Source organism: Girardinichthys multiradiatus, chromosome 22 (assembly GCF_021462225.1).
Source record: "Girardinichthys multiradiatus isolate DD_20200921_A chromosome 22, DD_fGirMul_XY1, whole genome shotgun sequence".
Classification (NCBI taxonomy): domain Eukaryota; kingdom Metazoa; phylum Chordata; class Actinopteri; order Cyprinodontiformes; family Goodeidae; genus Girardinichthys; species Girardinichthys multiradiatus.
The window spans coordinates 32319368-32345999 of record NC_061814.1 but is presented as its reverse complement, the minus strand read 5'-3'; the positions used below and the strand labels follow the sequence as shown (position 1 = coordinate 32345999).

General features: G+C 40.0%; 4 protein-coding genes and 1 long non-coding RNA gene across 7 annotated transcripts; 4 read left to right on the top strand and 1 right to left on the bottom strand.

The window, feature by feature from the left end:
• Positions 1-2058: 2058 nt before the first annotated feature.
• LOC124859365 (cystatin-like) lies at positions 2059-3129 on the top strand. Its single transcript, XM_047352117.1, has 3 exons — positions 2059-2314; positions 2581-2691; positions 2880-3129. Exons 1-3 carry the CDS (start codon positions 2108-2110, stop codon positions 2976-2978), a joined length of 417 nt encoding a protein of 138 aa, XP_047208073.1. The 5' UTR covers positions 2059-2107; the 3' UTR covers positions 2979-3129.
• Positions 3130-6830: 3701 nt separating this feature from the next.
• LOC124858597 lies at positions 6831-9546 on the bottom strand. Its single transcript, XM_047350653.1, has 2 exons — positions 7239-9546; positions 6831-7128 (listed from the first exon to the last, which is right to left on the bottom strand). The coding sequence occupies exons 1-2, from the start codon at positions 7547-7549 to the stop codon at positions 6831-6833; spliced, it is 609 nt and encodes a 202-aa protein (XP_047206609.1). The 5' UTR covers positions 7550-9546.
• Positions 9547-9666: 120 nt separating this feature from the next.
• Positions 9667-15860, top strand: LOC124858598. Of its 2 annotated transcripts, XR_007035884.1 has the most exons (5): positions 9667-9994; positions 10059-10189; positions 13076-13105; positions 13641-13717; positions 14898-15860. It is a non-coding gene; the product is annotated as an uncharacterized LOC124858598 (long non-coding RNA). The 2 variants fall into 2 exon arrangements; XR_007035883.1 differs by lacking the exon at positions 13076-13105 and having other exon boundaries at positions 9674-9994.
• A 3518-nt stretch (positions 15861-19378) lies between these two features.
• LOC124859088 (cystatin-like) lies at positions 19379-20288 on the top strand. The gene is made up of 3 exons (XM_047351590.1): positions 19379-19652; positions 19808-19915; positions 19996-20288. Exons 1-3 carry the CDS (start codon positions 19458-19460, stop codon positions 20068-20070), a joined length of 378 nt encoding a protein of 125 aa, XP_047207546.1. The 5' UTR covers positions 19379-19457; the 3' UTR covers positions 20071-20288.
• Positions 20289-22146: 1858 nt separating this feature from the next.
• Positions 22147-26539, top strand: si:dkey-76k16.5 (uncharacterized protein LOC566887 homolog). 2 transcript variants are annotated; one of them, XM_047351589.1, is made up of 5 exons: positions 22147-22670; positions 22826-22933; positions 23795-23909; positions 25504-25636; positions 25715-26539. In XM_047351589.1, exons 1-5 carry the CDS (start codon positions 22665-22667, stop codon positions 26112-26114), a joined length of 762 nt encoding a protein of 253 aa, XP_047207545.1. In that variant the 5' UTR covers positions 22147-22664; the 3' UTR covers positions 26115-26539. The 2 variants fall into 2 exon arrangements, with proteins under 2 accessions (XP_047207545.1, XP_047207544.1); XM_047351588.1 differs by having other exon boundaries at positions 22150-22739.
• The last annotated feature ends 93 nt before the right edge of the window (positions 26540-26632 follow it).

Sequence of the window (26632 nt, the reverse complement as noted above, 5' to 3'; positions counted from 1 at the left end):
AGAGGGTTAACAATTCAGCATGGAACAACTAAAAACATCTTTTTGAATTGAAAGAAGGTCCAGATTCACTAATAGCTTACAGTTTCCTTGGAATAGTCTTCATATTGCTAAAGATTAGTGGAGCACAAGAACTGAATGCTGCTTCTCCATGTTTGGTTCTGATTCTAGGGATGCAGAGTAGACTTGAACCAGATGACCTGAATCATCTGAATGGTTGTTACAACGACAATAAATCGATAATTTATTTTGCCATTCAGTGATTTCAATCAATTTGTGCAAAGATTAACAAATAGATGAGTTTTTCAAGATCCTCGTGATGTTCTTCAGGTTATAGAAGGCTGACTTAGTGATTATCTTTATGTGCCAAAGGCATTCCCACTCTTTTAACCTTTTCACATTTTTGTCATGTTGTAACCACAAACCTCAAGGTATTTTGTAGAGATATGGGATGGATGAAGACAAATTGGTAATAATTGAGAAGTGGAAGGAAAATAATGCATTCTACAAGGTATTGCAGAACCATCTTTCACTGTAATTACTATTGCAAGTCTTTTGGAATGTCTTTTTTCACAGCTTTTTCACAGCTATAGCCTGAAATCTTTATCTTTCTTCAATCAGTGAAGCTGTCTGTGAGCAGCGATATTCATGTCTTTCAACAGATTGTCAATTGGATTTAGGTCTGGACTTTGACTGGACCTTTCTAACTCATGGATATATGTTGTATTCCATTGTTGCTCTTCCTTATACTGATTTTCTTCCAAGAGTGATTTTATTTCATCCATTTTTGGCAAATCTTTATGATCCCCTTTGGGTGGTCTTTCCAAAATGAAATGCACCCTTAGTCCTACACTGTATCAAATGCACACATTTAAATCTATTTAAAAGTTGACCTTTGTGGTTCTTCATTTGGAGTGTGTAACTCAAATGATGACTGTATGACAGCAATGATAGATAACAATAAATCATCACAGATTAGTCTCCTAAAGTGAGATTATATAAACCTGGACTCCTCAGTCATAATACTGTTCAAAGTAAATAAAGATTGAGTAACTCTGCATCAGAACATTCTCTCTGTTTCTGCCTTGTTGCCATAAGCTGCCTAACATACCATCTATGAATGATGACCTGAGGAAGTGAGATGGTAAAGAGAGCACAGGGCATTTCAACTTTGCTTGCTCCAGGAAGAGCAGTAAAGTCACTAAATATAAAAGTTTCAACTAAAGCACATTAAGGTTAATATATTATTCCTTAATTAGAAGGGGTACAACTATGATTACATTTCCTTCTTACTCAGTTGCAGTTTTCACATTTCACCTTATTATAACTACAAATGTCAGTGTAGTTTCCTGGGATTTTATGTGACAGACCAAAGCAAAATGCCACATAATTGTAAAGTTGAAGGAAAATTGCATGGTGCTCAAAATGTTTTACAAATAAAACCCTGAAAATTGTCCCATGATATGTATTCAGCCCCTGTGAACATTTGACCCAGTCTCAGGCCTTGTGCAGCCTGTAAGAGGTTAAATACATGTATTAATCCTGTTGAATCAAGTTTATTATGTAGACTACAGGCATGTCTTGAAGACACAAAAACCAGAGTGATGCTTAATTTTCTGCTTTGAAATTCAGAAAAAACAGAAGTTGTCATCTTTGCACCAAAGGCTTTAAAAAACAAACTGCTTAGTGAGTCACTTACTCTGTCTGGTAGAGTAAGTGACTGTTCAAGAGAAGAAAATGATAATGCACACCAAAGATAAGACTGGATCTCAGAATGCTAAACACTAAAGGCTACTTGTGTAAAACCTCTTTAAAAATGTCCTGCTTTTCTGTGAACAGAAAAGCAGGACATGCTTTAGGGGGTTCTCTCTGGGTACGTCCACGTCCCAGAAACATGCATGTTAGTGCTGTGAGTGTGTGTGCATGTTTGTGTGTCTCAGTGATGGACTGCTGACTGCTGAAAACAAGCCCCAGTTGATTGGTTGTTGATTGGATGACCCCTCTGTTAATATGTAAACAGTTGCGTCACTTCTACTTTAAAAGACCAGACACAGAGCGTAAAAGGTTTATTTATTTTGAGGTTTTTGGCATTTTCAGCCACAGAGCAGAGATGTGGAAGGTTAGTTTTCCATTTTTTGCTGCTCTTTTAGCCTTTGGGTTGTGTCAGCCCATGGCTGGGGGCATCAATAAGATAGAAGACGCAGATAATGACAAGGGGTTCCAGAGAGCGCTGCAGTTTGCTGTCATCCAACACAACAACGGGACCAATGACACGGTCCTCCGCCAGGTCATTGAGGTGGTCTCGGCTAAGTCTCAGGTCGGTAACGTTGTAAATATTTATGTGTTCAGCGTTAAATAAAGGCCTGCTGTTAGATTTAAATTTAGACATTTGACCAAATTGAGGTTCAGATGTCACATATTAAAGGACTTTATTTTGACCCATTAACTGTGTAAACACTGTTTGAAAAACTAGATTAGACTATTATTTATCTGTCTAAAAGTTTTGTTTAGCGTTTGTGCCCATATATGCCTCATTATTTTAAAATAGTCTGGATTTCCTTGTCTTGGTTGTCTCACCTAAAGGTGGTAGCTGGGACCAATTACATTATGACTGTGATTTTGGCGAGAACCAGCTGTGAAAAGGAGGGACAAGCAGAAAACTGTACCATCCACAAAGAGCCAGAACACGCTCAGGTAATTAGATTAGAATTCAATGAAAGCCTGACATTTAACTCTGGGATTTAAAGAGGAATACGGACAAGTTGTCATTTTATAATGTTGAATTGTAGACACTCCATAAACCCACCAACAAGTAATGTTTGTGTGGAAAATGTACATGTAGTCTCAGACTTATGTAAGTCTATTGTGGGCTTTCTTTTCAGCCTTACCAGTGCACATTCACAGTGTGGAGTCGCCCATGGCTCAACAAAACCCAGCTGACCAAAGAGGAATGCTTGAATGATCAACCCGCTCCAGAGTAAAAAATGTATTCCTCTTGAAGATTTACAAAGTGTAACTGCATTTAAATCTTCTCCAAGTACCCCAAATAAATGCTACCTAACAACATTAAAACTTTACAAATTGTTTCATATACAAAATACACTGTTTTAAATAAAGTAACATTTCAACTTCTCTGAATGCTTTTGTGTGGTTTATAAATAATGTTTTTAAATTTGCTACAGATTTGTTTTTGTGACTTAAGTGAATGCTCTTTTATTGGACAATGAGAGGGTTAACAATTCAGCATGGAACAACTAAAAACATCTTTTTGAATTGTGGAATAGTCTTCATATTGCTAAAGCAATTTTCAAAATTTGTCCCAAATTTAAACTAATTGTTAGTTTTTAGTTCTTTCTTATCTTCTGTTCTGTCTATTGTTTAAAGTTAATGTTTCAGTTAATAGTTTAAATAAAGCAGTCAAAGGCAACTCTTAACCAATAAGTTTTTTACCTTGATTTAAGAGAACTGAGGGTTTTAGCATTTTTACAGCTTCGGGAAGTTTGCTCCAGATTAGTGGAGCACAAGAACTGAATGCTGCTTCTCCATGTTTGGTTCTGATTCTAGGGATGCAGAGTAGACTTGAATCAGATGACCTGAATCATCTGAATGGTTGTTACAACGACAATAAATCGATAATGTATTTTGCCATTCAGTGATTTCAATCAATTTGTCTAAAGATTAAGGCATAGGTGAGTTTTTCAAGATCCTGGTGATGTTCTTCAGGTTATAGAAGGCTGACTTAGTGATTATCTTTCTGTGCCAAAGGCATTCCTACTCTTTTAACTTTTTCACATTTTTGTCATGTTATAACCACAAACCTCAAGGTATTTTGTAGAGATATGGGATGGATGAAGACAAATTGGTAATAATTGAGAAGTGGAAGGAAAATAATGCATTCTACAAGGTATTGCAGAGCCATCTTTCACTGCAATTACTGTTGCAAGTCTTTTGGAATGTCTTTTTTCACAGCTTTTTCACAGCTCTGAAATCTTTGTCTTTCTTCGATCAATGAAGCTGTCTGTGAGCAGCGATATTTGTGTCTTTTCAACATATTGTCAATTGGATTTAGGTCTGGACCTTTTTAACTCATGGATATATGTTGTATTCCATTGTAGCTCTTCCTTATACTGATTTTCTTCCAAGAGTGATTTTATTTCATGCATCTTAGGCAAATCTTTATGATCCCCTTTGGGTGGTCTTTGCAAAATGAAGTGTACCCCTAGTTCACACTATACCAAATGCGCACATAAATATATATATTTTTTATAATAGTTTTTTATGTAGCAAGGGAGCATTTCCAAATAAAGCAATAACTACTTATTTATTGCAGAGCTGTGTGTAATTATTTTCAGCATTGCCCTTTCATACAGTATAGGATATTGGTTTTGTTCCTAAAGTTTAACTAAAGACATACTGGAAACCACTTTCACCTAAAGGGTTTAGTGGCTGTATAATTATATAACTGTTAAATAACTGAAAGAACTATAACTTCAAATATTGCTGTCATCAGTTTGCTGGTGACCTCTTGAGGGTTCAATATTGACTTTAGGCTGAGGCAAATGAACCAAAGATCTAGTGTTCCATTTTCCACAAATATTTGGATATTTGTGTAACCAAACTACTTACGAGAACTTGATAAAAACGGTAACGGGAAATGGGTTGATAAACAATCAGAATCACACAGGGCATGAAAAAAGTACACAGGACTGCATTTGATTACCTGATCATGTGAGCACATTAAAAGCAAACCACTTCACATTTTTATTTTGTATTGATGCAGTGCCAAGGAAAGAAGAACTTAGTTAACGGCCTGAAACAGAGAACCCAAATTCAGCCAAACACAAAGTGAAAAGTTAAAAGGTTTATTCAGTAACTCAGGATCAGATAGCAGGAGAGCAGCAGTCAGCTTCCACAAATCACTTCACAGTCTGGGAATGAGGCGCAGAATCCAGAAGAGGATATGATCCAGACAGTTAATGAGGAAGAACCCAACAGACCGAAGTCGGATTGCCGACTGATCCAAATCCTCAGGGGAATCAGCTGAAGCTGTGACAGGAACACAGAGAGTTGCGATTGTCCTCTTGACAATAATTCCAGGCGGACTTGAGAGCCAGGCAGGCTCAGGCTGAATAAACCAGTGGCTTGGCTGGGGCGTAAATCCAGGGACAGAAACAGAGTCGAGTTCCAGGGCTAGAGGCGTCAGACAAGGGGCAGGCAGAGGCATGAAATAGATAATGGAAGCAAAACACAGTTTGCAGATATGCTTACTGATGGGGCGTCGATATCCGCCAGGGAGAAAACACGTCAGGACTGAGTGCTGATCCAGAGTGAGGTGCCGACAGGAGCCAGGGAGGTAATCCTTCGAGGAGAGTGGACAAGGTTTGCAACTGAAACGGTATTGTGATCCGGTTGGACTGCAAGCCAAGGTAAGATGTCCGGTGAGGTTCATGGTCCGTGGGGGCAAAACAGTCAGCCGCTGAAGTGCTGGCAGTCCTCCTTCTTATAGCACTGTGGCTGATGACCCGATAGGCTGCACCTGTCAGCCTCCAGATTCCAGGACTCCTGCGACACCTAATGAGGAGACTGATTACTGACATGATCAGCAGTTCAGACCCTTACACTACCTCCCCCTCAACGGCTGCCACCTGGCGGCCCATGCTGAGCACGTTGGGAGGAAAGGAAGTCCCGGATGAGTGTAGGATCCAATATAAAAGAACTGGGCACCCAAGAGCGCTCCTCCGGACCGTACCCCTCCCAGTCGACGAGGTACTGCCACCCACGGCCCCGTCGACGAGAGGCCAGGATCTGACGGACCAAATACGCGGGGTGGCCATGGACGTCCCGGGCGGGTGAAGGGGGCTCGGCCGGAGGGCAGAGCGTACTGGCATGGACAGGCTTAATAAGAGAAACATGAAAAACAGGGTGAATACGGAGACTGGATGGAAGGCAGAGACAAACAGTGGAAGGACTGATAACGGACTGGATGACGTGAGGACCTATAAACCTGGGAGAAAGTTTCTTAGACATGGACTTGAGTGGGACATCACATGTGGAGAGCCAAACCTTCTGACCCGGGTGGTAAGCGGAGGCCGGCATCTGTCGCCGGTCAGCATAGTGCTTATTGACGGCGGCAGATCTCTGGAGTGCCCTGGTGGTGAAGAGGACCACATACGTTTGCATCTGCGGATGTGGTGCAGGACTGAAGGCACAGTAGCTTCTTCATTGTCGGCTGGAAGCAAGGGTGGCTGGTACCCCAGGGAAGCCTCAAAAGGGGTTCAGCCCGTAGCAGCCGAGATGTGAGAGTTGTGGGAATACGCCCCCCAGGGTAGGAAGGTTCTCCACTAGGTGGGGTCTGATGACGTGACGCACCTTATGGCCGACTCCAGTTCCTGGTTCAAACGCTCTACCTGACCATTAGACTGAGGATGATAACCGGAGGTCAGCGATACTTTAGCCCCAAGGGCGGCACAGAACTCCTTCCAAACCCGGGCGGTGAACTGGGGACCTCGGTCAGACAAGATTTCTTGAGGAATGCCATGTAGGCGAAGCATGTGCTTAATCAGCAGTTTTGCCGTCTGCTCTTCAGACGGCAGTTTCTTTAGTGGGATGAGGTGACAGGCCTTTGAGAAGCGATCAATAACTGTGAGGATGGTGGTTATACCACCGGAACATGGTAGACCTGTCACAAAGTCTATGGCAATGTGGAACCAGGGTCGTGAAGGTGTAATGAGTGGCTGTAAGAGACCAGCTGGAGGTCGGTTTGAGCTCTTATTCCTGGCGCAGGACACACAAGCAGCAATGTCATCCCTCACGTCTCGGTGCAAGGTGGGCCATCAGTACCTCCTGGAGATCGAGGCTATAGTTCGGCTGGCCCCGGGATGGGTAGCAAATCTGGCTGAGTGGTGCCATCCAATCAGACGAGGTCGTACGGCAACAGGAACGTAGAGGCGGCCCGCTGGTCCATTACCGGGCCCCAGGTCATTAGGTAGGGCTCGCCGCACAATCTCCTCTATCTCCCAGGTTAATGCACCGACAGTACAGAAGGGAGGTAAAATAGGAACCGTTTCTTTTTCTGAATCGTCATGGCCAAACTGACATGAGAGGGCATTAGGCTTGGTGTTAGTTCCGTGCCTAAAAGAAATGGATAAATTAAAACAAGAGAAAAACGACCAACGTGACTCAGGTGGATTAAGGCAATTGGCAGACTGAATGTAAGATACGTTTTTGTGGTCTGTCCATACCAGTACGGGATGTCCGGCCCCCTCCAGCCAGTGACGCCATTCCTCCAGCAACAGCTTGATGGCCAGTAACTCCCTGTCGCCCACGTCGTAGTTCTGCTCAGCCGGAGACAGGCGACTGGAGAAAAAGGCACAGGGCTGGAGTCTCCCGTCCAGTTCCGAGCGCTGGGAGAGTACAGCCCCTGCTCCTGTGTCCGAGGCATCCACCTCCAAGATGAACTGCTTGCTGGGGTCCGGGTGGATGAGCAAGGGGGCCTGGGAGAATTGACTCTTGAGTCTGGAGAAGACTGTGTCGGCTTCAGTGGTCCATACATACGGCACCTTAGACGAGGTTAGAGCAGTTAGAGGTCTGGCCACCTGGCTGTAGTTCCGTATGAATCGTTTGTAGAAGTTCGAGAATCCAAGAAACCGCTGTAGTTGTTTTCTGGAATCGGGTTGAGGCCAGTCCAAAACTGCCTGTATCTTCTCCGGATCAGCGCGAACCTGTCCACCCTCGAGAGTAAGGCCTAAGAAGCTGATGGATAACCTGTGGAATTCACACTTCTCAGCCTTCACGAAAAGTTGATTCTCCAGGAGGCGTTGAGGAACCAGGCGGACATGTCGGCGATGATAGGTTCCTGGAGTAAATTAAAATGTAATCTAAATAAACAAAAACAAAGGTGTTTAAATAGTCTCTCAAAATGTCATTCACCAGGGCCTGGAAAACCGCTGGAGCATTACATAAGTCAAAAGGCATGACCAAGTGTTCAAAGTGTCCCACAGGCGTCTTGAAGGCCGGTCTTCCATTTGTCTCCCTGGTGGATACATACTAAATTATCTAATTTGGTGAAAATGGTGGCGTCCTGTACCGGTTCAAAGGCTGAAGAGAGTAAGGGTAATAGATATTTCTTTTTAACTGTAATGGCATTTAGTCCTCTATAGTCTATACACGGCCGGAGACTATCGTCCTTTTTATCCACAAAGAAGAATCCTGCTCCTAGGAGAGAAGACAAGGGGTGGATGATGCCAGCAGCTAAGGAGTCAGCTAAGTATTTCTCCATAACTAGACGTTCGGGCTGAGAGATCTTAAATAAACGGCTAGTGGGTAATGGAGCCCCGGGCAGAAGCTCGATAGCACAGTCGTAGGGGCGGTGGCTGGGCAATGATAATGCCTTACTAAAAACCTGTAGAAGGTCATGGTATTCGGGGGGAACCCTGGCTAAATTTGCTGGTTCGATTGCTTCAGTCTCCCCAGGATGAGTTCTAGGGGTAACAGCTGACCTTAAACAGGTCAACAGGCAATGGTCGGACCAGGTGTCTACCCTGAGTTCAACTCAGTTTAAGTGGGGGTTGTGGTTCTGTAACCAGGAGAAACCCAGAACCAAATTGCTCTGCGAAACCGGAAAAACATGTAGGGAGATTAGCTTTTTATGGTTCCCTGATAACACTAATTCTAAAGGTCTGGTGCAGTGGGTAATGCTGTGCAATGCCTGTCCGTCCAGAGCCAAGACCATGCGTGGAGTGGGTAGCTGCTCTGACTCTAAGCTGTGTCACTAAGGTCTGATCTATCAGGTTCAACTCACATCCTGAGTCTAACAGAGCCGTTAAAGGCACAGAGTTCTGATTTAATATCATCATGGCAGGTAAAGTAAATAGGGGCCTTAAGATTTAAGTCACGGTTGCCCCCCTATAACCGGCGGCCTCTCTCTTTTGGCCGAGCAGGACAAACTGACACTAGGTGAGTGGAAGAGCCACAGTAAAAACACTGGTGAGCCTCAAGGCAGCGTTGCCGCTCGTCAGCAGACAGACGCGCTCTACCCAACTGCATGGGTTCAGGGTCAGGAAAATTAATGGCAGTGGAAGGAGCGGAGGAGCGTGGAGGGGATGATTGTATGGACTTCTGAACGCCTCGTTCTACACGAGTGCGTCTCCATTCCCTCATCCTGCCGTCCAAACGGACCGCGAGGGCAATATACTTGTTAAGCTCCTCCAGTTCATCAACTAGGGCCAACTCATCTTTTAGAGCCTCATCTAGAGCATGGAAAAAGGTTGTCTTTAGTGCAGTAGTATTCCAGCCAGAAGCGGCTGCTGCAGTACGAAAACTGGTTACGTTGTTTCATGGTCCATAATTGGCGAGCAACAGCGGTCTGATCCCCTGCCACCTGCTTAAACTCTGACACAAATTGATCAAACGTGCAGTCAAAACGTGTGGGGTTGGTGAAACACGACTCCGCCCAACAGAGTGCTCTACCAGTCAAAAGCCCTAAAATAAACGAAATCCTAGCATTGTCATGAGGGAAAGCATGAGGGGATCAGTTAAACACCAAAGCACATTGTAAAAGAAAGCCACCACAATTTTCTAGCTCACCAGAAACTTTTTCTCGGTTAGGGGAAGTGACATCACGCACCTGAGGAAGAGGTTGGGTGGCCCATTTCTCGGCAGCGCCTCTGGTGGCGGTGTAGGATGTAGGGTTCAGAACACGCTGTAACATAGTAGCCATCTGATCTATTTGCTGACTAGCCCGCTGCTGTTGCTCGAGAAGCGACTGGAGGGTCGCACCGTGGGAATCTATCTGCCGACTGTGATCAGAAACTGCCCTATGGAGTGCCTCTGCTGGGTCCGGCTGAGCTGACTGTTCTGTCATAGTTCTGACTGCCGACTTGACCCACATGCAGAGTACACTCAGAAACCAAGAACGTTTTAGTTATTTTATTTAAAGACTTGAACTAGGGTCCGGTGACAAGGAAGCCAGGCTGAACTGTGATGGGGAGGAACAAGGGTAAGTAATAGATAATGGAAACAAAACGCAGTTTGCAGATATGCTTACTAATGGTATCCGCCAGGGAGAGAACTCATGACTGAGTGCTGATCCAGAGTGAGGTGCCGACAGGAGCCAGGGAAGTAATCCTTCGAGGAGGGTGGACAAGGTTCGCAACTAAAACGGTATTCTGATCCGGTCGGGCTGCCAGCCAAGGTAAGATGTCCGATGAGGTTCACGGTCCGTAGGACTTTACAAAGATTCTTCAAAACCAAGGTAACAATGCATTGAGCAAGACCTGTGTGGAAGGAGGAGAGTTACTAAGGAGCTTAGCTTTGACAAACACTTGAAAACACAAGATTCGAGGAGAGCTGGGTGTAATACCACAGGGGGCAAAAGTCAGCCGCTGAAGTGCTGGCAGTCCTCCTTCTTATAGCACTGTGGCTGATGACCAGATAAGCTGCATCTGTCAGCCTCCAGATTCCAGGACTCCTGCGACACCTAATGAGGAGACTGATTACTGACATGATCAGCAGTTCAGACCCTGACAATTTTTTTGATTCTAGGATTACCCCTTCACTTAGCAAAGAGGCCGAAACTGAATTAGATTATCCTATGTCTGTGAGTGAGCTTTGAATAGCAATAGACAAATTAAAAACAGAAGAAACACCTGGACTAGATGGAATCTCTTTAGATTTTTACAAACGTTTTTGAAAACAAACTATTACAGCCCCTGTGTGACATGTTAATGGAAAGTTACCTTACAAAAGAACTACTTCCTTCTCTGCAAAATGCCATCATAACAGTAATACTTAAACCTTCAAAAGAACTTACAAAATGTGAATCCTATAGACCAATCTCACTTATAAATTCAGATCCCAAGCTCATAGCAAAGGTTTTAGCGATTAGGTTAGAAAAATACTCGCCCTTCCTTGCTCATCCTGATCAAAATGGGTTTGTAAAAATTAAGCAAGCACACCAAGGATCTGCCATGTATTCAATATAATTCACCCAAAATGTAATCATCCAGATATGGCTCTGCTATCCCTTGATGCAGAAAAAGCCTAGGGTTGAACATGGTTATCTCCATAAAGTTCTCTCATGGTATGGCTTTGGCAGTAACTTTAAAAGTTGGATTGAAATAATGTATAATAAACCTACAGCTTCAGTTATAATTAATAACATAGTATCAGAACCCTTTAATCTAGCTAGAGGCACACGACAGGGACGCCCCCGTTCGCCCCTTCTTTGTGTTTTGGGAATCGAACGATTGGTTATCGCCATAAGAGACAATCAAAACATCGCAGGCATTAAAATAAATAATATTGAGTCTAAAGTCCTTTTTTGCAGACGACATTATTTAAATGTTGTCAAATGAAAATGTTTGATCCGCACTTACTAAACACTCTGGAAGAACTAAACCACCCATCAACACAATTTTTTATGTTGCACAAAATAGCCTTAATTATTTAGGTATAAAATGACTCCAAAAATAGATGATTTGATTTAACAAAGTTAAAGTATAGAGTCTCACTGCAACTTACATATTTGTTCTCCACCTTGAGGTTTTAAGTTGTGGTGTGTTTTTTGTTGTTGTTTTTTACTTTCTAATGTACAAGTGTTGTTCTTTACTTTGTTATGTCTTGTACTCTGTTTTAAAGTACATTGTTAAACCACAAAAACAGATTTTTGGAAATGTCTTTGAGAAATAAGACACTGTTTACTGTTTGAAGGTCAGTATAAAAATATGTATATAGATCTTACAAGAGCAGAGACTCTGTATTGATAAAACGTAGATGGTGTAGACTGAAGGGTTCCTCATTTTCTTTTTGAATTGAATATGATGGTTTTATGTGAGTTTAGTTTTTTTGTTTGACTGTTATTCTTAATTCTAACTTTAATTATTGTTTTATGCTACACTTACTCTGTCTGGTAGAGTAAGTTACTGTTCAAGAGAAGAAAATAATGACACGGTCATTGGTATTTTAATGGTTTCCATGATCTGTGAGATTGGAAGGCCTCCTTGCCACCCCCCTAATCTTTAGCTCCATCAAAAAAGGTGGGAACCCAGCTTCTGTCAAAATTTAATTGACAGGTTGATGGATAAAAATCAATAAATTGATCATTAATATATGATAAACTATCAAACATGTGAAAAATTAAATAAATATATAAATAAAGCACTGAATAAATAAATTAATAATAATTGATTGCATTTAATTCTTACCTTTTATATATTAATTATCAATTTATTGATTTCTAGTTATTGATTGTTTATTTGGGTGGATATTTAAATCCAACAACCAGTCATTTAAATCTTGTCAGAATTTATAAATTCTCTGTTAAGTCGGCACTCTGGATGGGCCACTTTAAAACTTTACTTCCAGTAATTATCTGTCTTGCTTTTTAAAAGCTGATGTCTTGAGATCAACAGCAGATTTAAGTGAGAGAATAGTAATAGGTTGCATAATAATGAAGTGCGCCATGAGATCTACACCTTTATATAAGTTTTTATTTAATTTTTGCAAGAGAGAAATTCACATCAAAACAATCATTACTTATTCATTGCAGAGCTGTGTGGAATTATTTTAGCATAGCTCTATAGTCCAGTGTGTTTGGGACTGAAGCCATAAAGCATTTCAGCAGATGTATAATTATATCTCTCTCTCAAACACATTGAGTAACTGAAATTACTCTTTAAATACTGCTCTTTCATCAGTCTGCTGGAAAACCTTTGATTGTTGATTGTTTGCTTTGACTATGCAAACGAGACAAAGGTCTAAAATGATTGATTTGCCAAGAACACTGGGGTATTTGTGTAACCCAGCTCTTTATCCAAACTTCATAAAACTGTTACGAGAAACGGACTAATAAATAACCACAGATACATAAACACTGCATAAAAATTTAGCGCATTTAGCAAAGGAGTGCAAGCTTAAGGTCCTGCCTTTCAAATGCATGTGACTACCTGATTATGTGGTCAACTCATAAGTGAACAGGCCATTTCTACACAATTCCGAGTCCATTATTTATTTTGCTGTTGTAAGAAAGAGTATTTACTCCAAGTAAAATCCTAAGACATCTACTTGTTGGTCTTTCCAGGAATGGACATCCCAGATAAATCAGAGTGAGGTGAGGCCATCTGAGAAGGAGAGAATAACTGCTTTTCAGACTCTAAAGACCACAGTTTGGATGTGAACTGCTCACATTATTAATAGTAAAACTGATGTTGCCAAAGTTGTATACGAGCAAATCACAAGAATTCTAGAATAACGTGCTTTTAAATTTTGAACTCATACACCAGATACTTCCTATCAATCAAAGTTTCATTGGAAATAAATTTTGCATAGTGAGCCCCTGAGTAGTGATGTTTTCCCACCTCAGGTGTGTTTTGGGTGTTAAACCAAAGTAACAATTGTGTCCTTTTCAGACTGAACTGTGCATGTTTCTAATTATTTAAGTAAATTTAACAGCTCAAAACGGACAATCTAGGACTGGTGTCATAAATTATTCTATGCAGACTTTATAGAAATGCAGTCATTGAGAAAAACCTCCTGTTTCCACCCTAAATGTAAATTTCTATTTACTCCTCAGGCAACCACAAAAAAACTGTCTTGTAAACTGAAACTGAGCAGGGTTGCTAAGCTTGATGATTTATTTGTTTCAGGCCTCCTGAAACTGCACCCATCAAGTCCAAAATGCAGTATTCTAGCTCAAGTGATTCTATTAAGAAGGTATTGACAGGTATGATTTTGCATTTTTTTTAATAAATTAGGCAGATTTGTTAAATTTGTAAAAGCTCCATGGTTCAACTCTTGAGTGACTCTTAATTTCATACTTTTCTGTAAGGATAAAAAACATTTTATTTCAATTTAGTTCATTTAATGGAGAGAAAATGGCGCTCTACACACCTAGAGGATTCCTACTTAATCTGGAAAAATAGCCTATTGTTGTATAAAAAGACACTTCGCCAAGCTAGAACAACTTATTTCTCATCATTAATAGAAGAGAACAAGAATAATCCTAGGTTTCTCTTTAGTACAGTTGCTAAACTTACACAGAGTCATAGCTCTGTTGAGCCATCCATTCCCTTAGCTCTCAGCAGTAATGACTTTATGGGATTCTTCTTAAATAAAATTGATTCTATTAAAAATAAAATCTTTGACATACTCCCGAAGATGATTACTTCATCCTCAGTAAGTGAGACAACATTGGAAATAACTGTAGAACCTGATCTGTGTTTGGACTGTTCTGATCCTGTGAAGCTTCCTGTGTTATCAGAAATATTAGCTTCATCTAAACCTTCAACTTGTATGTTAGACCCAATCCCAACCAAATTATTTAAGGAAGTGTTCCCTTTGATTACCAGCCCCATTTTAGATATGATTAATTTATCCTTAGTAAATGGATATGTACCACAGGCTTTTAAGGTAGCTGTAATTAAACCTTTACTTAAGAAACCTTCGCTTGATCGAGATGACTTGAAAAATTACAGACCTATATCCAATCTTCCATTCTTATCTAAAATTCTTGAGAAAATAGTTCTGCTGGAGGTTTCTTCCTGTTAAAAGGGAGTTTTTCCTCTCCACTGTCGCTACATGCATGCTCAGTATGAGGGATTGCTGCAAAGTCAACGCCAGTGACTGTCCACTGTCTCTACATGCTCATCCAGGAGGAGTGAATGCTGCTAGTCACTGACTGGATGCAATCTGCTGGGTTTCCTTAGATAGAAAAACTTTTTATCCAATTTGAATAAATAACTAACTGACTGCACTGTTCAATGGTTAGGATTAATTGGAATGTATGTACCCGACTGTTGTGAAGTGCCTTGAGACGGCATGTGTTGTGAATTGGCGCTATATAAATAAACTGAATTGAATTGAAACTGAATTTAATTTAGTGTTTCCCTTTTATCTTTCGACAGGAATCAAGCATGAACTGCAGATGAACGACCTCCCAGATTATGGAACCAGGGACCAATCTGCAGAAAGATCTGCGGAAATGTTATCAAAATTGTAGGCCATCCTATCGGGCACTAAATCTAAAACAAAGACTCCTCCTGTTTCTGAAAAGCCAAATAAATCTAATCATGATGACTTTTAATCGTCTCTTGATTAGTTTTTTTTTTTTACCGGTCTTTTAAAAAAGCGGAGCTCTGTTGAGTCATATTCATCAATTCACTTCAGTTCCTCTAATTGCTAAAGTTTTAAAAACAATAATTAGACTTTATTGATCTCACAATGGAGAAATTGTCGTCTGCATTTAACCCATCCCTTAGGGAGCAGTGGGCTGCCATTGTGCAGCTCCCGGGGAGCATTCAGGGGCTAAGGGTCTTGCTCAGGGACCCAGAGTGGCAGGCTGTGGGATTCAAACCAAGGTACTTGTGGCCTCTCCAGGATGCAAATTCCCTGCTCTCTAACAACGAAGCCACCACTGAATTGTATGTACCACACTGTATATATGATTTAAATTCTTGCATGTTCCTGAACAGTTAATATGACTGGATGTTACTCTTCTCACACATATTAAGTATTAAGTTTTCCTCTTGGACCCAGGTATTCTGCATCATAAAGTCTTGGACTGTTAACCATTTCAGGGAAGTGGAGATCACCATATTTTGGTGTTCTTTCCTCTGGGTGTGGCTTCCTTTTCTTCAGTAATCACTTGAATAATTCAGGTCTTGTTGATATGTTTCTGGGTTGTCAGTTCTTCTGCCATTAATTTTTTGCTCAAAATAAAAATCCCAGATGTTGGTTTTGTCCCAGATAGGATAAAAGCACACATCACCTAGTTCTGTGTCTCTTACCTGGTTAACTTCAGTTACATGTTCTGCAAGATCTGTGTTGTGAATTGGCGCTATATAAATAAACCTGAATTGAAAATTGAATAGAGTCTATGTCTGAGTCTCCCTCAATAAAATTTCTAAAAATTATCTCTACCTCTGACAGAGAGCTGTACAGTCCTGACGTGCACAACAGTAAACATTGTTAAATTGCTAATTTACCCTGTGAAATAAAATCTAAATACATCTGAAAAATCACTCAAATTAATTTGAGAAATTTATCAAAATATTATTTTTAAACATTTCAAATATAAAAAACACACTTGCCTTTCTTTTGTATATAAAATGTGCTTGTGAGGATGTCAGCCATTTTTAAAAGACTGGATAAAAAAAGTTTGGACAGCCACACACGCACACATGTGACATCATTTTGAAGCTACGGTTGTCCTCTCTGAGAAGCATCAGAACTTAGCAGAGTGGCATGTGCACTATGAGAGATATAGGTAAAAACTAAATATGCACTTTAGTGCACAACAATGAATTACTGGGTCTCAGGAGGATGGCATTGCTATTAGCCACTGTGTCCACTAGAGGGCGGGTTTGAGTTAGTCTCCGATTTCAGAGGCAAGTTTCAAACAATAACAAACATGGCGACAGTGGAAGAAGTGGTGACAATGTACATTCTCAGATAGAAAGATAAAAACAGGAAACGCAATAGGCGAAATATGTATGTGCGGTCAATAAAAACATCAAGTTATGTAAACGGAGAAGTTCGGGTTATGTTATCGTCTTCTTCGTCGTTCCTTTCGCTGATCGTACGCAAGCAATACTGTGCCTCACTGCCCCCACGGTTTCCGGTGGTATTGCTCTGTTTGGAAATCATGGATGAAGCCAGTCAAACCCATAGACATGATTACGTATTAATTGTCTATTGTCAAGCCACCCATTGCCCGGTAACTGCTAAAAAAAAACAGTACAATGTTAGTGGTGTTATGTTTTTTTTTTTTTTATTTGGGCCCCCTGGTGGCTGATATAACAGACTGATATATCTTGCTTGCAAATTAGATAAATAATTAGTAACCTTATGGTACGAACATTTATGGAGCATTAACTTTTAAACTAATTTAAAACCAAAATTATTTACATCCCTTGCAGATTCCGGTTTGAAGTAATTTTCTTTTTTTTTTTTTACATGTTTCTTCTGACTGGACGTAATATTAACGTTTTGGAGTCCCGACTTAAGTCTAGTAGAGAATCTGTTTCAGAATCAGAATCAGAATCAGCTTTATTGCCAAGTTCGTGCATACAAACAAGGAATTTGACTCTGGTACACTTTGCTTTTTTGTTCTGTTTTTGCATTATAGAACATACAAATTTACAATGTACAATGTACAATATACACATATCTAATAGAAAAGGTGCATTTGCAACATCTGTATGCTGTTGTTCTGTACTCTATTGAATGTTCAACAGAGAAACAGCCTGGGGGAAGAAACTGTCTTTGTGGCGGCTGGTTTTAGTGAACAGTGCTCTGTAGCGGCGGCCTGAAGGTAAAACTCTAAACAGTTTATGTGCAGGGTGTGTGGGGTCTGCAGAGATTTTAGCAGCTCTTTTCCTGACCCTAGACCTGTATAAGTCCTGGATGAAGGGAAGGTCAGCTCTGATTATTCTCTCTGCATTCCTGATTATTCGTTGCAGTCTGGACCTGTCCTGTTTTGTTGATGAGCCAAACCACACTGAGATGGATGAAGACAGGACAGACTGAATGATGGCAGTGTAGAAGATGACCAGCAGCTCCTGTGGAAGGTTGAACTTCTTGAGTTGCCTCAGGAAGTACAGTCTCTGCTGGGCCTTCTTTCGAACAGTGTCTATGTGTGAAGACCATCTCAGGTCCTCAGAGATGGTGGTTCCTAAGAACCTGAAGTGGTCCACGGCCGATACAGTGTTGTTGAGGATGGTGAGGGGGGTGTATGGGGGTGGTGTTCTCCGAAAGTCCACCACCATTTCCACAGTCTTGAGTGGGTTCAGTTCAAGGTAGTTCTGACCGCACCAGTGTACCAGCCGATCCACCTGCTGTCTGTATGCAGACTCATCACCGTCCTGGATCAGTCCAATGACAGTGGTGTCGTCTGCAAACTTAAGGAGTTTCACCGACGAGTCCGATGAGGTGCAGTCATTTGTGTACAGAGAGAAGAGGAGTGGGGATAGAACACACCCCTGGGGGGCACCAGTACTTATTGATCTGGATCGGGAGAAGATGCTCCCCAGTCTCACCTGCTGTTGTCGGTCTGTCAGGAAGCTGTTGATCCACTGACAGGTGGAGGCTGGGACGTTGAGCTGGTTGAGCTTCTGGTGGAGGATGTCTGGTATGATGGTGTTGAAGGCCGAGCTGAAGTCTACAAACAGGATCCTGGCGTACGTCCCTGGGTGGTCGAGGTGTTGCAGGATGAAGTGTAGACCTAAGTTAACAGCATCATCTGCCGACCTGTTTGCTCGGTAAGCAAATTGCAGGGGGTGCAGCAGGGGGCCTGTGATGTCTTTCAGGTGCTTCAACACCAGCCACTCAAAGGATTTCATGATCACAGACGTCAGGGCTACAGGCCTGTAGTCATTTAATTCTACGATGGTGGGTTTCTTGGGAACTGGGATGATGGTGGATCGTTTGAGGCAGGAGGGGACCTCACATTTCTCCAATGACTTGTTGAAGATCCTTGTGAAGATCGGAGCAAGTTGATGTGCGCAGGCTTTCAGGCATGATGGGGAGACGTTATCAGGTCCTCCAGCTTTCTTTGTTTTTATGCGCTGAAAGAGCCTATTTACGTCTTCCTCGGAGATCTTTAGTGCAGGCAGAGGATGTGATGGTGGGGGGTTGGTTGCTTTATGGGAGGAATTTGGGGATTGAAATTAAAGAAAAGGGTAATGAAAGAAATTAAAGAAAAGGGTAATGAAAAGGTTGGTGCTCATGATAAACAATATTTAACAAAATAAATAAACAAACAGTTAATAAAAGCTTGAACCACTGCTGCTACTACTACAATAATAATAATAACAACAATAATAAATGTATAATTTAGCGTTGTTTAGATGTAATGTACTTTACTTTCACGACTAAGGTGATATATAGTTTATTTAAATCTATATGAAAAAGGCTACAGTGACGTAAAACCCAAACAAAAGTATATTCAGCTTGTACTTATGCACATAGGTGTAAATAGGTTTGTTAAAAAATAGTTATGTAGTGTAGATTTATTTAATACACACATCTATGGACACACCCATTTAAGTTTTATAATTATATTATATAATAAGGATAACAATATGTCTTGTGCCCTATTTTAATGTTTATTGTTTTTAGAACTGTTTTTGAGATTTAGCAGCAATACTACTACTGCTGCTACTAATACTACAAATATTAGTAATAAACACTATTGTTTAATAGGCCAAGGTCTAATACTATAACACGATTTAATACATTGATCCTTTTTGAACTTGAAAAGCACAGAGAGATGCGGAAAATGTCGAATCAAAACAACGTAATTACCAGGATGAAACATATAGGCGGGATTAGTGTCGCAGAGAGACCGCTGATTGGCCGCGTACTCTGCGCATACTTGACGTACTGGGCGGATGATGTTTATATAACAGCAAATCGTCTGCAATCGTTTTATTTTTGCCTTGTTTTGCACAGCGACCATTACGACGATGTGGAAGACTGTTGTTATTTTCATTTCAGCTCTTTTAGCTGTGGAGGGAACTATGGTTGGCGGCCTGACAGATATAGAAATCAACAACGAAGGTGTCCAAAATGCGCTGGACTTCGCTGTTGCCCAACACAACAGAGGAACCAACGACGTGTTCCTCAGTCAAGTGGCTAAAGTTGTCAAGGCTCAGGTTCAGGTCGGTTATCCTTTAATAAATGTAAATGTCTTTTATTAAAATCAGATATTACGTTTATTACAGGACAGTAAGACAGACGTAAAACAGAAAGGTAGCCTAACTATTTTGACTGCAGACTTTATAGTCTAATTTGTATTATTTACCTCTCCTTTAAGGTGGTTTCGGGCTTGAAGTACTTCATAACAGTACAGATGGAAAAGACCTCCTGCAGAAAGGGGAGAGCCAATGAGCAGTGTGACCCCCTTGACAAACCAGATAATCGGGTAAATATTTTGCTGAGGAACTGCATTGCCGCTCCCTTTGCTTTAGAAATATTAATCTCATTCTGGGCTTTCCTTTTCAGCCCTACCAGTGCACATTCATCGTGTGGAGCCGCCCGTGGATCAACGATATCCGTGTGCTTAAAGAGAAATGCTAGAAAGGAAACTTCTCAGTACCGTTAGCAAAAAAAAAACAACCTCCATTTAACACTGAAATGCGTTTTTCTTTTAGATAAACAAGTACAGCTGTTACAGTCTTAACTATTTACTTTCTATTTGCCCCCCTAATATTTAGCTTTTATAAATATTCCTATAGTTGTTCTTTTACCTTGTAAAACCTACGCAGTTTAAAAATAAAGTTTGTTTTTAAACTTTTTTTAAAGTCTCAATGAAATTATTGCATAACATGTTCTTAATTATAGACTGTGTTGTACAGTAAAGGGGCTACTAATTTGCATGGCATAGAAAAAGCCTTTTATTGTTTCAAAATAAAGTGCCTTTTGATGTTCATGCAAATACATCTTCCTCTTCTGCTTCGCAAAATAGTTTATTACTGGCCATTTGTTTGGTTTTCTGCTTAACAACATATACACAAAAAGTATGATAAGAGTTCATAACAATAATAATATTCAAGGATGGAGAATGTAGTTTTCCGCACTGAGATATAAACCCAGCAAATGTATACTCACTGGCCAAGTTATTATCTACACTTTACTAATACCCCCTTTTGTTTTAACCTTGGATGGCATAGATTAATTTTTTGTAGATTTTCCAGCTGTACATCCAGGTTGCGACTCTCCCATGGAGTGACTGTGGAATCCTCTGGAGTCCAGTGAGCTCATTGTCATGTTCAATAAACCAGTTTGAGGTGATTTGAGCTTTGTGACGTGGTTAAAGTAGGGATAAGAAGTTAAAAGAAGGGATAATCAGGGGAGCTGTGGTGTTTAAACAATGTTCAGTCGATACTGAAGGGCCTAAAGTGTGCTAAGAACATATCCCGTACACCATTACTCCACCACCAGACCGAATCATTGGGAGAAGAAAGAACAAATCCATGCTTTCATGTTGTTTACACCATATTTTGAACCTGTCGTCTGAATATTGCTGCTGAAATTTAGAGTGATTGGAGCAAGCAACGTTTCTAATCTGATATTGTCCGGTGTGGTCTTCTATAGCTGTAGTCCATTCAAAGTGTGGATGACAGAGATTATATTCTTCAACCCTGTGAGCAGCCATTGTGTTTTTCTCCACACAATGGCTGCTCACTGGATGTTTACTCTCTTTTTTGACCATTCTCTAAGGGATGGTTGTACATAATAATCTCAATAGATCAGCAGTTTCTGAAATGCTCAGAACAAAAGATCTGGCACCAACAACCATGACAAATGGTCAGCATGTCATCCTCATCACATTTAGATGCCACAATGCAATGAGCTGCTGCCATGTGATTGATTTGTGTTGAGGAACAAGTGAACAGCAGGCTTCAGGTTTATTTATTAGCATGGTAGTGTCTGTACTGCTAGAGCCACACCAAATATGTCCTAAAAGGAGAACATAACCTTTTTAATTTGTTTACCCACCAGCGACATCTAAACAGTTCACAAGTTTAAGTTTCAGTGCAGTAAATTCCTGCCAATGTTTTGAGCACCAGGCTTTCTTTGTGAGGTAGCAGAATATTTTTTTTTTTTTACAAAGAGAACCATTCATGAATAAGAACAAGGTTCTAATTGTGTAGATACCAAGTTCTGAAAATAAGGCAGCTGGAGCCTTTTTTCCAGAAGACATTTGTACTGTAATCCAAATGGCTTTTTCAAAGCTGATTATCCACTGGATGTTCTTTGCTTAGGACAATCACGCTAAACGGGAATTAAGGTTGTATGATTCACTGACCCACCATCCACCCTGTGATTCATTTGGGTTGCTGTCGCTTGTGGAATTCTTCCTAATGAGGCCGATATGTGAGGTGTTTCAGTCACATGTTTCACACTGTGAATGTTTCACATTTTACAAAAATAACTTTAATTTATTCTATTGTTTATGTTATTTGACTAACACAAACTAGTGTATAATGTTGAAGAACAAAAAAATACACGTTTTTCGAAAATCCCCTACATGGTTTGTGGCCATGTATGACACAGCAAGACATATAGAGGAAGGGGCTCTGGTCAGATGAAACTTCACATCCCCCTGAATGCACCGTCCCTGCAGTGAAACATAGTGGCGCAGCAACATGCTGTGGGGAAGCTTTTAATCAGCAGGAACAGTGAATAGTCAGAGTTAATGGGACAACAGATGAAGCTAAATACAAGGCAATCCTGAAAGAAAACCTGTTGGAGGCTTAGAAAGATTTGAGACTGGGGCAGATGTTCACCTCGCAGCAGGCGAATGGCCATAAAGTTACAGCTGGAGATAGAATAGAATGGCTTGGATCAAAACATATTCATCTGTCCGAAAGTCCAGACCAAACTCAAAACGAGAAACGTATGGAAGGCTGACATAAAATATGTGTAGGAACTCTGATTCACTGTTAAATACACAGGTCTGTAATAAGTCCAAGGCTTTTATTTTTTAAAACTCATGACCGGAAATTGTTAAAACAGTACCCCATTGAAACCATAAACCAGCTGTCAATGATTTATAAAACAATAAATAAAAAAGGCTGAAGCATTTCGAGTTCATCGACTGTTTATAACTAGAGACGTCATCTATCAGTTCAAAAAACATATAGGCTATAGTAAAAAATCAGCCAGACATGAAGGTACTAAACAAAGACGAGCTTCAGATAGCTGAGGGAGTTTTGCTAAAACACTTCCCGAGGAGCTTTAAGGTGTATTGCTTTGCATACCGTTAGTTAATGACACTTTAATGCTTTAAAAAAAAATCTGTGCAAGCTTTGCTTTGATTGCTTTCCAGGTCTACGGTTTCCTCTACGGTGTTAACAGGAACAAGTCGAGCACTTTGGAGGTTGTTGTTGATTCATGGCCAGAGTTTAAAGTGATCCTTCTGCGTAAGGATCCCAAGGTGAGTTCACGTCCCAGAGGAGAACTGGAAATGTGGAAACTCTGTAAAAATATAGGATCTCTGGTATTCATAACTTTCGCATTAAACTGACAGGACTATCGAGAATCCACAGTCCAACAAATAAATAATTTGTCAAATAAATATTCATATATGTGATAGTGTAACTAAAACCATATCAATAAAACCATGAAATAAGTTATTAAAAGATAATAATAGCTACATTTGAAATATATAATTATGTTTAATTAATTATATATTTTGTATTAGTTTTTACTTAAAATATGTATATCAATATTTGTCTAAATAGGTCAATTTATTAAATAAAGAAATGTAAATAGAATAAACACATAAATAAATAAATGTGTATATAATTGATTAAAATTACACTCATTATATGTTAAAATCATGTATGATTATTTTTGTATTTATTAATTTAATTTACTTACACGGATTAGAAAATAAACCTTAATATGTGATTGGATGACTTGCAAAGCAGCTTAACTGCAGACCAATCACCGTTTCTATAAGAGTGTAAGCCCCGCCTACTGACTTTGATGGGTAGGGTTGACAGAAAATAAAATTATAATGTGCTGCAAAACAGGATTATAAAATTACTAAAGTAATACTAAAATAATGATATGCTTTTAACATATGATGAATTCACATTTTAAGCAACTATTCCCCCATTATTCGTATTTAAGTATCTTAACACATATTAAAACAACTAAATAATCATAGATACATTTGTTTGTTATTCATTCAGTATACACATTTCTTATTGTATCTAAGTTATCACACCTATAAATATTTTTTATATGACTTATGTTTATTGAAGTGCTGCAATTCTGGCTCCCAATATAGAAAAAGCATCCCCAGGATTTCATGAAAAAGGTGTCCTTCTACAGCACAGATGAAGAAGTTTTAAGGAAAGTGCTGAGAGAAGAAGTTGACTGGAGCACCTATTTCATAATTGGAGGTCGGTTTTGCACAAAATAAACAACTCTTGTTATTATTTCAGATACAGATTTGTAGTTGTAGATTGATGAGCTTTTAATATACACCATATTATAACAGTAGAATAATTCAGAGAGCTGAAGAAAGAACCCATAGTAGGGCAATGGTTGGCAAGTAATTAATAACGACTATAAATGGATCTTAAATTAAATAATCAGAGAAAATAATATGTTGGTTTGGTAATGTTTTTCTTTTTATAAAGTGAGATATTTCAAAAGAATTGAAAGAAAAATAAAAGTTCGATAGGATGGAGAGCATTAATTTGCAAGTTTTTTACCATTTCCTGTCCAGCAGAGTAGCTCTCAGAATTGTTGTCTGAGTGCCAAGAAGAGACACAACATATTTACTTCCACAAGTGGAGCATTATGGCTAACGCTATAATGCTCTGCTTGATATTTATAAAAGTAACTTTATTAGAAACTGCTTTGGGATTATTTTAATTGTTACAAACACGGAGACAGAAACAAAAAGGAAAAGATGAGAAGCAAGAAAGAGAGAGATGTGGGGCAAAAAGGAAAAAGGGAGAGAAAGAGAAAAGAATGGAGAGAAAGAAGGATGAAGAGGTTTACGAGATAACACCCTGCTTGCTTCTACACCTTTAGAAACATATGTAACAACAGCATTGTTACCAGAAAGTGCATATAGTACTTATGAATGCAAGATGTATTTAGTGGTAACTGCGGCTCAATATAGAGCATTTGTGTATCTGTTAACACTTGAATCTAAACACCTGTGGGTATAAGTGTGAGCACACTTGTATATATAAGGTTTCTCCATAAAAATATGCAATAGTGAGTGTGAGGAGACACAGACCTGCCCCATTGGACCTGAGACAGACACAGGGGAGATCTGAGCCACATAAATCCAAAGGCCCCCAGAGCACAGGATCCCCAGGACCACTGCCAGGACTACCTCAACCCCCCACCCCAGACACTGAGAACCACCAATACACCAGCGGGCAGAGACAGCAGCCACTGGCGGGAGTGTGGCGTAGAGGAAATAGGCCCTACATTTGATGGCCCCACATTAGACACCAGCCCTCAACGACCCCCGTCCCCATCCGGAGACGGGGCCACGTACAAAAGAGGGGCCTACCTGGTCCACACAAGCCCACCAACCAGAGCCATCCCAGGATGAAACAGTCCCAACCCCCAAATGAATTCCGATCTCACCCCATGAACCCTAACATTAATCTCCCCACAGGGCCACCCCCAGTCAGGACACAGACAGGCCTTTGTCAAACAGCAAACAGAACTTTTATGGTTTACTTTTACCAGTTGCATATTTGTCACTCTTTCATAAATGCCCGATTTGTTGCGTTATGAAGTTTTAATATGTGATAAATTCTGATGAGAGAAGAATAATCTACCAGCCAAAAGAAGAGAATGATGACAGGGAAATGATGGGCTAATAATAATCTGTTAAATGCAGCTTGTTTTAACAAAGGTAAATACTTATCATACCATTTTTACACATTTTCTGTGTGCTTTTTTGTTATTTTGAACTAAAGTAACAAAGATAGGAAAAACACATTCAAATACTTTTTTTCCCTCTAGGGTTTGATATTTCCCATGCAGAAACACTCAAAGCAGTTTCTTCTGAAAAAAAAGTGAAAAACAGAGACCTTACGTTGGTGCACCTACTGTATCTTCCAGACATCAGCCATCTGCTCTCACCAGATGTTGACAGGTATGCTTCAAAATACAATGAACTCCTTAGTCTTTATATAAAATAAGAAAACTCTTTTTCTCCTCTTTTTCTAAACAGTCAACTCGAATCAAGGATTTCATCTCTTAACTTCTCCCACGTTGACATAGTGAATAAAACATGGAAGTTTGGCGGGGACGAGAAGGGTTACAGGAACATTAAAAACCTGATTAGCAACTTACCAACATGCTGTATCATGGACACTCAGGGTGAGCCAGTAGCCTGGATCCTGGTGTATGATTACTGCGCTATGGGAATATTGTACACGCTTCCAGAGCACAGAGGGAAAGGTTATGCTAAGGTTTTGATCAGCAACATGACCAAGAAGCTCCATGCAGAGGGCTACCCAGTTTACTGCTTCATAGAGGAAGACAACATGGTATCCTACAAACTCTTCCAAAATATGGGTTTCACTGAGGATGCTTCCTACAGAGCAGCATGGTTTGAGTTTAACTTCTGATCTTGGAAATGACTGTGAAGCTGCAGCTTTTGACTAATTTCTGTCAAAATGTTGCTAATATTGAAGTGTTTTTTATCACTAATTGCTAAAAAATTATCATTGTCATTGTTGATTTGTGCTGTATTATTCAATTATGCACTGAAAGATTGATTTCAATTTGCGCCAAATTAAATATATTTTACATTTAAGCCTGGAACATAACAGTCACTGACACTTTTATTGCAACTATAATATGTTTTCATTCTAAGTCCACCCCATGCATGAATGCAAAGAATGACACGCTTCTCAATGGTCACCATTCAGGCATATCCTTGTGTATTCCTGTGCAAACTTCAGTAAGCATCCAACAAGAACTTAATTCTGATCCAACACCTATTTTTATTTTTTTGTAATTTTCAAAAATAAACATTTAGATGATTTAAAAATGTCTTGAGAGTCCTTTCTGTCAGTCTCTGACTTTTTTTGTTCAACTGTTTTAGACTGGGGTAATGTTTAAAAAATGGCATGAACTCAAAAAT